At 37.8% G+C, this 14,454-nt stretch overlaps 2 protein-coding genes across 6 annotated transcripts in view; both read left to right on the forward strand.

Moving 5' to 3' along the window:
* The window catches only part of celf6 (CUGBP Elav-like family member 6), a 205,232-nt gene that overhangs the window by 56,529 nt on the left and 134,249 nt on the right, over window positions 1–14,454 (forward strand). The window lies entirely within an intron of this gene.
* On the forward strand, window positions 6,565–10,723 carry LOC137043593 (zinc finger MYM-type protein 1-like). Its single transcript, XM_067419886.1, has 3 exons — window positions 6,565–8,392; window positions 8,494–8,593; window positions 9,960–10,723. Exons 1-3 carry the CDS (start codon window positions 6,888–6,890, stop codon window positions 10,485–10,487), a joined length of 2,133 nt encoding a protein of 710 aa, XP_067275987.1. The 5' UTR covers window positions 6,565–6,887; the 3' UTR covers window positions 10,488–10,723.

Here is a 14,454-nt window from a genome sequence, read left to right on the forward strand (position 1 = left end):
TCTGCTGACCCCCAGGGCATCCAACATGTAGGTGTGTTTGTTTCTTCCGTAGAACACAAATGAAGATTTGTAACTCCAACCGTTGCTGTGTGCCAGTTATAATGCATGTGAATGGGGAGCAATTCTATGAGAGCAAAAAAAACATGCTTAGGCAACGTGCACAAAGAGCCCTGCTGCTCATGACGACACACTGATGTCTCTTTTTTTATTTATTTATGATTTATTTCTTGCTTTTTAAACATTTTACAACCATAACAAAAAGGGAGAAAAAAAACACAACAGTATTTCTGTTATTTTTTCCTCATATCCCTACGAGTCTCATCATGTTTTCCTATCGGCAGTAACTTCTGTCTAGTGAGGTCAAACTGGCGGGATCATAGATATATAAATAGACTCCTCATTAGTGCCTGCGCTGATCGGTTGAATGAGGGATCTACATAATATATATCTATGATCGCACCAGTTTGACCTCATCAGACGGAAGTAATAGACGATGGGAAAACTTGATGAGACTCGTCGGGATATGAGGTAAAAAAATAACATAAATACTGTTGTGTTTCTCACAGAAACCGATCGGTTCGTGTCTTAAGACATCAGTGTGTCGTTACGAGCAGCAGGGCTTTTGTGCATATTGTCTAAGCATGTTTTTTTGCTCTCATAGAATTGTTACCCATTCACATCATTATATGAGCAACGGTTGGAGTTAAAAATCTTCATTTGTGTTCTACTGAAGAAACACACACACCTACATGTTGGATGCCCTGGGGGTCAGCAGATAAACATCACATTTTCATTTTTGAGTGAACTAATCCATTAATGTCAGACTGTACGATAGTCAAGGCGCGCTAAAAACGGACACGCAAGAAAACTCGTCCAGCGTTTTATATCATCAATGAATGACGCGTTCGGTGACGGTGAGCTGCATTACACACGGGACTGAAATGGAGGCTACAAAGAAATCTCTAGCGCTGGTTTTGGTCAAAGTTTGTCTTGAAAAACTGAGATTGTCATTGTAGGAGAAGTCACACTGCAGGATTGTGTGCCAAATCTTCTGACACTGCCAGAATTTCGTCTGAGGTTAAAATTGATGGCAGTGGTCATGAATTGGCCTGCCGGTGAACATGTCAAACTAACGACCAAAGACGTCAGATTTTAGCCTCAGATCAGAGGAATCTTTTAGGATTTGCAAAATTTGTCTCAGACGGCCAAATCGTGGGCAAAATCGCACCGTGTGTACCCGACTTTATTTCTGATGTGATATTGGAACGCTGCTGCGGTTAACCTGTTTAATAGTGTGTCTGAAACCAGAGTGGATAAAAAGAGCTGAAGGGGAGACGAGTGCGCTTCCTCCTCCTCTTGCTTTGTTGCACTTGTCTCTTTCTATCATGTTCACCCGTTCTCCTGTTCGCCCTCTCACGACCCCAGGGGTGATTAAATCACACACACACACACACACACACACACACACACACACACACACACACACACACACACACACACACACACACACACACACACACACACACACACACACACACACACACACACACACACAGGACGCCATAAATTGATCAAAAGTGACAGCAAATACATTTATAATGTTACAAAATAGTCTATATTCAAAAATTCCTTGTCTGGGGATTATTATATTATATTATAACTGTTTTTAACAGTCATAATAATCATAAGTGTGTGTTGATGATCAGATCCTCATCTGAGAATGATTAGTGAAGGATCATGTGACTCTGAAGACTGGAGTAATGATGATAAACTCAGCTTTCATCACAGGAATAAATCACACTTTACTATATATTCACATAGAGAACAGATGATCTACACTGGAAGAATATTTCGTGATTTTTACTGTATTTTTAATCAAATAAATTCAGCTTTGATCAGCAAAATATATCATATGTTTTCAATATATTCACATAGAAAAAAGCTATTTTACATTGTAATAATATTTCACTATTTTTACTATTTTTTAATTAAATAAATTCAGCTTTAATCACTGGAATTCATTACGTTTTACTATATATTGAGAATGGCTGTTTTAAATTATAATATATCATAAAATGTACTGTATTACCAAATAAATTCAGCTTTGATCACAAGAATAAATTATATATTTCTATATATTCACAGAGAAAAACGCTATTTTACATTATAATATTTCTATTTTTTACTGTATTACTAATCAAATAAATTCAGGTTTGATCACTGGAATTAATTACATTTTACTATAAATTCACATAGAAAACAGCTGATCTACACAGGAATAATATTTCACTATTTTTACCTTATTTTTAATCAAACAAATTTAGCTTTGGTGAGCAGAAGAGACTGTTTTTTACAAACATTAAATAATATTACCAACCCATAACTTTAAATGATGTATTTCATTTTACACTAAGAAATATAACTTTAGCATATTAGATGCTTTGTTCAAAAACTGTAAGATTATTACTGTATTTGTTTTTCTGTGACCGTATCGGTTTGTTTAATTTAAAAAGTAATCATGTTGTTTACTGTATTAATGTGCCATCGGTGGTTCCAAGGAGAAACAAGAATGAAGGAAAAAGAAAGCGTGTATAATAAGTAATGATGATCTGATCCCAATATTTAAAGACACACACACACACACACACACACACACACACACACACACTAGTTTGTTTTTGTGACATATGGAGACATTCCATAGGCGTAATGTTTTTTATACTGTACAAACTGTATTTTCTATCCCCTTGCACTGCCCCTGCCCCTAAATCTACCCATCACACACATGCGCGCACACACACACACACACACACACACACACACACCCTAAATCTACCCATCACACACACGCGCACACACACACACACCCTAAACCTACCCATCACAGGAAACATTCTGTATTTTTACTTTCTCATAAAAACTCCTCCTGTGTGATTTATAAGCCTTTTGTAAAGTGGGGCCATGGGTAATGTCCTCATATTTCACCCTCTCCTGTAATACCTGTGTCATACCCATGGCATTATACACATTTGTGTCCTCATATGTCACAAAAACATGCCCACACACACACACACACACACACACACACACACACACACACACACACACACACACTAGTTTGTTTTTGTGACATATGGAGACATTCCATAGGCGTAATGTTTTTTATACTGTACAAACTGTATTTTCTATACCCTTGCACTGCCCCTGCCCCTAAATCTACCCATCACACACATGCGCGCACACACACACACACACACACACACACACACACACACACCCTAAATCTACCCATCACACACACGCGCACACACACACACACCCTAAACCTACCCATCACAGGAAACATTCTGTATTTTTACTTTCTCATAAAAACTCCTCCTGTGTGATTTATAAGCCTTTTGTAAAGTGGGGCCATGGGTAATGTCCTCATATTTCACCCTCTCCTGTAATACCTGTGTCATACCCATGGCATTATACACATCTGTGTCCTCATATGTCACAAAAACATGCTCACACACACACCTTACTGACTCATTTGCTAAAACTTTAGCTGCTGGTTTACAAGAAAAATATGTCTTTTTAAGCTGTTTGAGTTGTGGTAAAATGATTGATGGGCTGAGCACAAATGGGATGTGTTCCTCAAGCAGAGTTGAGCACAGGTGTGCCTCGAGTTGCATCCATATAACATCTCATCTTTATCTGGGACAATCTTTTTGGCACACGTGTGAAAGGTTTGCGTGGCTGCGGAGGTGAACTCGAGTAAAATCTCCTTCATTGTGATTGGCTGATGTTCTGGTGGTCTTTAGGGAGTCGGCCCAGTTTTTTCACTCAGCGTTCAGCCAATCAAAGGTGTGCAACCAGTGAGCACTGCAATCCGATTGGCCGCTCAATCCCTGTTATCTCCAGTAAGATTTCCTAGCATATCTTGTTGTGGTTTGAAAGTTCTCACATCGTTTTTTTTGTGTCTCTTTTTCTCTCCAACGGTTAATGTGCTGTGTTGTGTTTGCACGGCTTTTGCATTTGCGTTTATTAACACTGCAGTAAAGCACTCTGCATTTAACTCGGTTTAGCGTTATAAACTCTCTGATGCCGTTTACAAACAGGTCTGCAGGTTTTAACATGATCCTAAAGCATTTCTGAGAGTAGTTTTGTGTGTTTTGTTCTCAATGAACAGGCTTATAAACTAGGGTTAGGGTTAGTTTGAGAGGTGCTTGTGACCATCAGCTGCCTATCTAGACACCATTATAAGACATCATTCATTGGTGCTCATGATGCACATGCATAAAGCAAACATATAACTATCTTTCCTTATACATCAGTACCAGGGAAATGTTCTTATAATGCCCCTCTTTACAAGATGTAAAATAAGTCTCTGATGTCTCCAAAGTGTGTATGTGAAGTTTTAGCTCAAAATACTCCACAGATCATTTTTATAGCCTGTTGAAATTGTTTTTGAGGGTAAGCAAAAATGTACCGTTTTTGTGTCCCTTTAAATGCAAATGAGCTGCTGCTTCCCGCCCCCTTTCTAGAAGAGGGCGGAGCTTCAAGAGCTCATGTTAGCAGCTCCGATTACCACACACACACAGAAAATGTCCGAAACTGTTCAGTCTCTTGTGATCAAACCAGAGTCGGACAATGATGGAGAGACTCAAGAAGAAGAGACTTGTAGAATGAGAGAGGACGTTTCTGAAGGGATCCTTCAGTCATTGATTAGCATATTCTGTCATGATAATCTCTAAACAGTTTGTTGTAGTCCTTAAAAAGAGATTTCTGTAAAATAAAATATCTCCCTTTGCTTTAAGCTTTGAGCCTTGTAACTTTGCAGATGTTGTTTATACTCAAACAGCGACACTACACATTCACTAAAGTTAAACCAGTCAACACATAATCAACCAGCCCTTTTAATATTTCCTATATTGTGTATCTGTATTGTGAACACCGATTGGGCACCAGCAGGTGACATCATGAAATATATTCTGAACTTTCTGAACTAGATTAAAAACATCTAGTTTTTTCACATGACATCACTGTTTTTTAATCTAGTCTTTTCTTCTCTATTGTGCCGTATATCGAGTTAATCGCTTCTCAAACAAGAATAAATGTGGGCGGGGCTTGATTGTGTCTGTGGGGAACTGATTGGATGGTTGTAGTTTGCTATTGGCCAATCTCATGTGAGTGACAGGTGGCCCCGCCCTCGTCATCAGAGAAGAGATGAAGTTATTCTGACTCAAGATTAATAACACAATAATGATAAGCTCCTATAAATCATTTAGTATAAACAGAGCAATATTACATAATAAAACAAGAATGATCCATTTTAATTTCAAGGTGACTTTAAATCTAAAATTCGGCTGCAGGTTGCCATTTGAGTGTTGCCTGCCGTGGTCATCCTCAGCTCTAGTCAGAATATGAGTCTGAGTCTCCATTGGGCTGTGATTATGGGGCGTGTTTCAACCCAACCAGGAAAGACCTCGATTGGACAGACCTACAACCAATCAGAGCAGCGGAGCAACGCATAACATTAGTTGTCAAATGTCAACAGAGCTCAACTGCACTGTGTTGCCAAGTCCGCGTTTTTTTCCGCGGGTTGAAGCGACTATTATGTGATATATAGACCCATGAGGGCGAATTTTAGCAGGCAACCTTGCCAACATAACACACATTTTACCCCCAAACACCGGAGAAAAAAAGCCCGCCCTGATGATTTCATTGGTCCGAACAGTTTCTGTTCGGAGATAATTACTCCACTATGGATTGAGGCCAGACCGAACTGCCCGACCTAAAAATGTTGTGTCGGGGGCTAAGTTCGAATGGCATCCAGGCTAAGTTGAGTGGGAAATTTTAGTTTATAAATATATTTCATTCTGTAACATACACTGATAAATCTAAAATGGACTACTGTGTATTTTTATTCTGTAACACTTTACAATACAGGTGCACTTATATACATTAATTCATGCTTAATTAATGCACAGATAATCATGAGTTAATGTAAGACTAATGAAGAACTAACCCATTTATTAATGATCACTGCATCAGCAACTAATGATAATTTGACATGATTAATAGATTAAATAATGACTATTAACTAACTTATTGAGTAATATGTAATTATGGTTTTGTGTTTTGAATTAATTTTGAATTAGTTAATAGTCATGTGCCCCAACAAGTAAAGTCATAACATAATGATACCTTTATAAATCATTAGCTGATGATTAATTAAAGCAGACGACTGGAAGCTGAAATGCACGGCTTTGACCCGTTGTGGTAATTAACACATTCATTTATATTATTAGTTAATATAATGTTATTAAGGAATTTATACATTTAACTAATAACAATTTACATATTATTTAATCTATTAATGATGTCGAATCTTCATTAGTGGCTGATAATCATTAATAAATGGGTTAGTTCTAGTTCTTACCAGTGGCGGCTTGTCAATAGAGGGCGCTGGGGCGCCGCCCCCATCACAATTCCAGAAATATATATGTATACAAAAATTATATAAAAATGAAATAAAAATAAAATAGTTTACTCATATGATGTGCTGGCTGGTAATTAAGAGCCTCAGCATTTAATAAAAAAAAACTATTTTATATGTTTTTTAATGTTTCATGCGGTTTTATGGGCTAGGGACGCCGGACAAATGGATGTCTATCTGAGTCCATAAATCGTCGGGCAGCATGTGACCTGAAGCTGGTCTCTAATTGGTTTGTTAAAGATGCTCCTCTGGGCGCAGGTCGCTGCGTCCCTGGCGAATCAGAATTGCATACATGGTTTTTGATCCAATCTGATTGGTTCTCGCCAACTGTCATTCAATGTTACGCTCTGCGAGAGAGCGTTGGTGACAACGTCACTTCGACCCCGCCAAAACATTCGTAGAGATGGCAGCAGTCAAACTAAATTCTGTGGTTGATTTACAAAAAAATCCTTTCACAAGGCGTTCGCTGGAAGAAAAAATAAGAATTAAGGATCTCGGACCGGACCAGCCCGATTTACAAATTCAGCAGCAGTCCAGTGACAGAGGACGAAGCTACACTCGGAGTTTTACCCGCGCTTGTTATGAGAAACGGAGGTGGCTGACTGGATGTGACGGTAGCAATGCCCTTTTTTGCTTTCCCTGTCTCTTATTTCAAAGTGTCGGTACCGAAGCTTTGTGGACAACAACGGGGGTAAGAGACCTCAAACATCTAACGGAAAAATGCAAACGTCATGACAGTAGCCGCAGCCATCTTGATAATAGCATGAAACTAACGTTTTTGGGCAGAGTTAGCATTGCTGAACAACTAGACGACGGCTACAGGATTGGCATTAGAAGGCACAACGAAGAGGTGACAAAAAATCGACACATACTGTCCAGGATAATCGACTGTGTCAAATTTTGTGGAGCCTTTGAGTTGGCTTTACGTGGCCATGATGAGAGCGAGAGCTCCGATAACCCCGGTATATTTCGCGGGTTGGTGGATTTTGTTGCATCTCTTGATGGAGCATTGAAAGAGCACCTTGACAGTGCTACTGTATTTAAGGGAACTTCAAAAACTATACAGAACGAGCTACTCGACTGTATGTTGTCTGTTGCAAGAGAAAAAATAATCGAAGAAGTCCAGACAAGTCATTTTTTATCAATCCAGGCAGATGAAACAACAGATATTGCCACACAGTCACAACTTGTGCTTGTGCTGCGCTACATCGACGACAAAAATAACGTGCAGGAAAGATTTTTTGAGTTCATCCCTCTGCAGTCAGCTACAGCTGAGTCCATTGCTACTGCACTGAAAGAGCGTCTTGCTTCTATCCTTCCTGAGGATCAGAAAAGTAAGCTCATCTGCCAGGCGTATGATGGGGCCAGCGTGATGAGGGGTGCCACTGCAGGTGTTCAGAGGAAAATTCAAGATGTGTACCCAAATGCCCACTACATCCACTGCTACGCTCATCAGCTTAACCTGATAATGCAACAGGCCACCTCTCACATATCCAAGGCAAGAATTTTTTTTTCTAACATTGGTGGATTTTCCAGCTTTTTTTCCAAGTCACCCAAGCGGACATGTTTTCTCGATAAAGTGGTTGCCCATAGACTGCCAAGATCCAGCAACGTCAGATGGAACTTTCATAGCCGTGCCATCAATACTGTTTTTGAGCACAGAGAGGATCTCATTCACTGCTTTGAGAGCATACAAGACTCAGGTGACTTTGACCCCAATACTGTGAGAGAAGCAGGAGCCCTGGCCATGCTACTGGAGGATCAAGATTTTACGTTCTTTCTGGAACTTTATCACCACATCATGCCACATGTAGACTTCCTCTATGCCAAGCTCCAGAAGAAGAACATTGATTCGGTCCATATCAAAGTGAGCATCCAACAATTCCAACAGGAAATACAAAAGATCCGGTAACTATTCCTGTTATATGATCATTATTTGCTTTCTCTTTCATTATTAACTCTCTTTCTCTTTTGCCAATATTATAATAAATTATCTTTGTCCTTTGCAGAAACTCTCTCCATTCCATTGGTGAGCAAAGCAGTGGTTGTCAGCCAACAAAGAGGCGCCGTGTGCTTAGTCGAGAAGACCGGGAAAGGATTGCAGCAGAGGTGAGTTTGTCATAGAAATCAGTCAAAATACCATTTAACATTATTGTTGTGCTGCAGAGATGTCCTGCCCACATATCATATTCTTCAGATTCAAGAAAACATTTTTTGTTTGGTATAAATCCTTACAAAAATCATAATTTTAATATTATACAACAGCATCCTAAAAATAATTAATTTCAAAAATAAAAAATAAGTGATCAAGTTGAAATATGAAGCCACCAAAAACTACTGTCTTGTATAGGACAAAACTCAAATGGCTCCTAACAACTATGTAATTTTGTCATGTTAATATTATGGATTATCAATATATATTTCCCGTTACTCGGTACTATTACCCCCTGTCCAACGCCCTACACTCACCCTCACAAACACACACACAAACACTCTCTCTCTCTCTCTCTCTCTCTCTCTCTCTCTCTCTCTCTCTCTCTCTCTCTCTCTCTCTCTCTCTCTCTCTCTCTCTCTCTCTCTCTCTCTCTCTCTCTCTCTCTCTCACACACAAACACTCTTATCACACACAAACATGCACACACACACACACTTTATCACACACAAACATGCACACACACACACACTTTATCACACACAAACACACACACATACTCACTCTCACGCTCTCACACACTATCTCTATCACACACAAACACACTCATTCTCTATCACACACAAACACACTCACTCTCTATCACACACAAACACACACTCTATCACACACAAACACACACACTCTATCACACACAAACACACACACTCTCTATCACACACAAACACACACACTCTCTATCACACACAAACACACTCACTCTCGTATCACACACAAACACACTCACTCTCGTATCACACACAAACACACTCACTCTCTATCACACACAAACACACTCACTCTCTATCACACACAAACACACTCACTCTATCACACACAAACACACATACTCTCTATCACACACAAACACACTCACTCTCTATCACACACAAACACACTCACTCTCTATCACACACAAACACACTCACTCTCTATCACACACAAACACACTCACTCTCTATCACACACAAACACACACTCTCTATCACACACAAACACACTCACTCTCTATCACACACAAACACACACACTCTCTATCACACACTCACTCTCTATCACACACAAACACACATACTCTCTATCACACACACACACACACACACACGCTCTCTATCACAAACACACACATCTCTCTCTCTCTCTCTATATATATATATATATATATATATATAACAAAATTATTAGTATTATTTTTTTTTTGAAAGTCTTTGCAACAGTGACAATTAGTGGCCTACTCCAGGCTACTACCTTACATTTACAGTTTTTTTGTAATTATCTCTATAGGTCTGCGACACGATCCTGGGACACAGTAGGGAGCGTTTCTCCTTTACAGACCACCTTGTCTGTGCCACCTTGTTGCAGGGGGACAGGTTTGATGAGTACAAGGATACCTTTCCTGAAGATGCATTGAGCAGCACCATAAAAGCATACCCGATGCTCAGTGGAAACAAGCTGAAGACAGAGCTCAGTCTCATCTACAGCAAGGAAGAATTCAAAGCCTGCCATGGTGCTGTGGACCTATTCCAGATATTTATGGAGAATAATCTTGAAGAAGTCCTTTCTGAAACCGTGACTCTCCTAAAAATTCTCATTACCACACCCATGACCACGGCTGAAGCTGAGAGGTGCTTTTCGACCTTGAAAAGGATAAAAACTTTTCTCAGAAACACCATGACCCAGGAGAGGCTGAATGCACTTGCATTGCTGTCCATGGAAAAGAGACTTGTCACTGAGATGACTGACTTTAATCAGAGAGTAATTGAGAAATTTGCTGGCCAGAAAGAAAGGAGAGCAAAATTTATGTTCAAGTAGTCAACATGCCAGTCTGTTGTTGCTACTTTTGTTTTTTCCTTTCCTTGTTCAATTATATATGGGAAATAAATATGTAAAAAGATAAAAAGTGCAGACACTGTTTTCTCTTTAATGCTTGAATTTAGTCAACATGCTTCTTGGTACTGCTTTGTATTTATTTTACTTATTTGATTTATAAATAAGTACAATCATTTATAAGTAAATTAACATAATTATACTTAAATATACACAATTATTCTTAAATATACATAAATTACCCTGCGCCCCCCCCAAAAAAAATATCACCAGCCGCCACTGGTTCTTACATTAACTACATCAGTCTTACATTAACTCATGATTATCTGTGCATTATTTAAGCATGAATTAATGCATATTAGTGCACCTGTATTGTAAAGTGAAGATCACGCAAACACACACTTTGCATCAGGAATGTGTGTGTTTTATTTAAAACACAGCCTGGGTCATACATGCGATAAAAATAGACAACCAGTGGAGCTCAGTGACGGTTGCACTCGATGACCTTTAACCCCAGGTTATGTTTCAGTGTTTAGTGACACAAATGATCCTAATGGAGTCTGACTGTGATCACCAGACAGCATTTACATGAACACACTCGTCTGATGTCTTTACACGGATCCTGTTGTAGCTGCTCCAGCTCGTTTCATCACGCGCCTCACTGACCAGCACATGTTTTATTCATCCTGTGTGTGTGTGTGTGTGTGTGTGTGTGTGTGTGTGTGTGTGTGTGTGTGTGAGAGAGAGAGATAGTGAGTTGATAAACTGAACTGGTATATGCAAGTATTTGACAAGTAAAAACAGCACACAACACTAGAAGAGCATTTAATGAGCAACACACACACACACACACACCTACACACACACACACACACACACACACACACACACACACACACACACACACACACACACACACACACACACACACACATGTTGGTCTATGTGGTTTACAGGGACTCTCCATAGGCGTAATGGTTTTTATACTGTACAAACCGTATTTTCTATCCCCTTACACTGCCCCTACCCCTAAACCTACCCATCACACACACACACTCACTGCCCCTAAACCTACCCATCAAAGGAACCATTCTTGCATCTTTACTTTCTCAAAAAAAATCATGTAGTATGTTTTTAAGGCCATTTGAATTATGAGGACATTTGATATGTCCTCATAAACCACATTTATAGTGTAATACCAGTGTAATACCCATGTAGTTATACAAATTTGTGTCCTCATAAACCACATAAACAGGCTCACACACACACACACACACACACACACACACACACACACACACACACACACACACACGTCCACATGTTAAATTCAGTGGGAGTCGAGGTTTATATGCATTCAAGCATGATGGTATTGCGCAGTAAACACTATTTAAATTAAATATTTACATCTGATGCATCATGCAATTCTTTAACTGTTTTTTATGATAAGTCAGAATTGAGAGATGTAAAGTCAAAATTGCGAGATGTAAAGTCAGAATTGTGAGATGTAAAGTCAGAATTGCGAGATGTAAAGTCAGAATTGTGAGATATAAAGTCAGAATTGTGAGATATAAAGTCAGAATTGTGAGATATAAAGTCAGAATTGTGAGATGTAAAGTCAGAATTGTGAGATGTAAAGTCAGAATTGTGAGATGTAAAGTCAGAATTGTGAGATGTAAAGTCAGAATTGTGAGATATAAAGTCAGAATTGTGAGATATAAAGTCAGAATTGTGAGATATAAAGTCAGAATTGTGAGATGTAAAGTCAGAATTGTGAGATGTAAAGTCAGAATTGTGAGATGTAAAGTCAGAATTGTGAGATATAAAGTCAGAATTGTGAGATATAAAGTCAGAATTGTGAGATGTAAAGTCAGAATTGTGAGATGTAAAGTCAGAATTGTGAGATGTAAAGTCAGAATTGAGAGATATAAAGTCAGGATTGTGAGATGTAAAGTCAGAATTGTGAGATGTAAAGTCAGAATTGTGAGATATAAAGTCAGAATTGTGAGATATAAAGTCAGAATTGTGAGATGTAAAGTCAGAATTGTGAGATGTAAAGTCAGAATTGTGAGATGTAAAGTCAGAATTGTGAGATGTAAAGTCAGAATTGTGAGATATAAAGTCAGAATTGTGAGATGTAAAGTCAGAATTGTGAGATATAAAGTCAGAATTGTGAGATGTAAAGTCAGAATTGTGAGATGTAAAGTCAGAATTGTGAGATATAAAGTCAGAATTGTGAGATATAAAGTCAGAATTGTGAGATGTAAAGTCAGAATTGTGAGATATAAAGTCAGAATTGTGAGATATAAAGTCAGAATTGTGAGATATAAAGTCAGAATTGTGAGATATAAAGTCAGAATTGTGAGATGTAAAGTCAGAATTGTGAGATATAAAGTCAGAATTGAGAGATATAAAGTCAGAATTGAGAGAAGTAAAGTCAGAATTGTGAGATATAAAGTCAGAATTGTGAGATATAAAGTCAGAATTGTGAGATATAAAGTCAGAATTGTGAGATGTAAAGTCAGAATTGTGAGATGTAAAGTCAGAATTGTGAGATGTAAAGTCAGAATTGTGAGATATAAAGTCAGAATTGTGAGATGTAAAGTCAGAATTGTGAGATGTAAAGTCAGAATTGTGAGATATAAAGTCAGAATTGTGAGATATAAAGTCAGAATTGAGAGATATAAAGTCAGAATTGTGAGATATAAAGTCAGAATTGTGAGATGTAAAGTCAGAATTGTGAGATGTAAAGTCAGAATTGAGAGATATAAAGTCAGAATTGTGAGATATAAAGTCAGAATTGTGAGATATAAAGTCAGAATTGAGAGATATAAAGTCAGAATTGTGAGATATAAAGTCAGAATTGTGAGATATAAAGTCAGAATTGTGAGATATAAAGTCAGAATTGTGAGATATAAAGTCAGAATTGTGAGATATAAAGTCAGAATTGTGAGATATAAAGTCAGAATTGTGGGATATAAAGTCAGAATTGAGAGATGTAAAGTCAGAATTGTGAGATGTAAAGTCAGAATTGTGAGATATAAAGTCAGAATTGTGGGATATAAAGTCAGAATTGTGAGATATAAAGTCAGAATTGTGAGATGTAAAGTCAGAATTGTGAGATATAAAGTCAGAATTGTGAGATATAAAGTCAGAATTGTGAGATATAAAGTCAGAATTGTGAGATGTAAAGTCAGAATTGTGAGATATAAAGTCAGAATTGTGAGATATAAAGTCAGAATTGAGAGATATAAAGTCAGAATTGTGAGATATAAAGTCAGAATTGTGAGATGTAAAGTCAGAATTGTGAGATGTAAAGTCAGAATTGAGAGATGTAAAGTCAGAATTTTGAGATATAAAGTCAGAATTGTGAGATGTAAAGTCAGAATTGTGAGATATAAAGTCAGAATTGTGAGATGTAAAGTCAGAATTGTGAGATATAAAGTCAGAATTGTGAGATGTAAAGTCAGAATTGTGAGATATAAAGTCAGAATTGTGAGATGTAAAGTCAGAATTGTGAGATATAAAGTCAGAATTGTGAGATGTAAAGTCAGAATTGTGAGATGTAAAGTCAGAATTGTGAGATATAAAGTCAGAATTGTGAGATATAAAGTCAGAATTGTGGGATATAAAGTCAGAATTGAGAGATGTAAAGTCAGAATTGTGAGATGTAAAGTCAGAATTGTGAGATATAAAGTCAGAATTGTGGGATATAAAGTCAGAATTGTGAGATATAAAGTCAGAGTTGTGAGATATAAAGTCAGAATTGTGAGATATAAAGTCAGAATTGTGAGATGTAAAGTCAGAATTGTGAGATATAAAGTCAGAATTGTGAGATATAAAGTCAGAATTGTGAGATATAAAGTCAGAATTGAGAGATATAAAGTCAGAATTGAGAGATATAAAGTCAGAATTGTGAGATATAAAGTCAGAATTGTGAGATATAAAGTCA

This window comes from Pseudorasbora parva, chromosome 16, assembly GCF_024679245.1.
Source record: "Pseudorasbora parva isolate DD20220531a chromosome 16, ASM2467924v1, whole genome shotgun sequence".
NCBI lineage: Eukaryota > Metazoa > Chordata > Actinopteri > Cypriniformes > Gobionidae > Pseudorasbora > Pseudorasbora parva.

Bases quoted from the DNA above. Each gene is read 5' to 3' on its own strand.
- LOC137043593 (XM_067419886.1), top strand. From the start codon at position 6,888: ATGGCAGCAGTCAAACTAAATTCTGTGGTTGATTTACAAAAAAATCCT. The intron at 8,393-8,493 runs GTAACTATTCCT...TGTCCTTTGCAG, and splicing joins CAGGAAATACAAAAGATCCG to AAACTCTCTCCATTCCATTG. The intron at 8,594-9,959 runs GTGAGTTTGTCA...TTATCTCTATAG, and splicing joins GGGAAAGGATTGCAGCAGAG to GTCTGCGACACGATCCTGGG.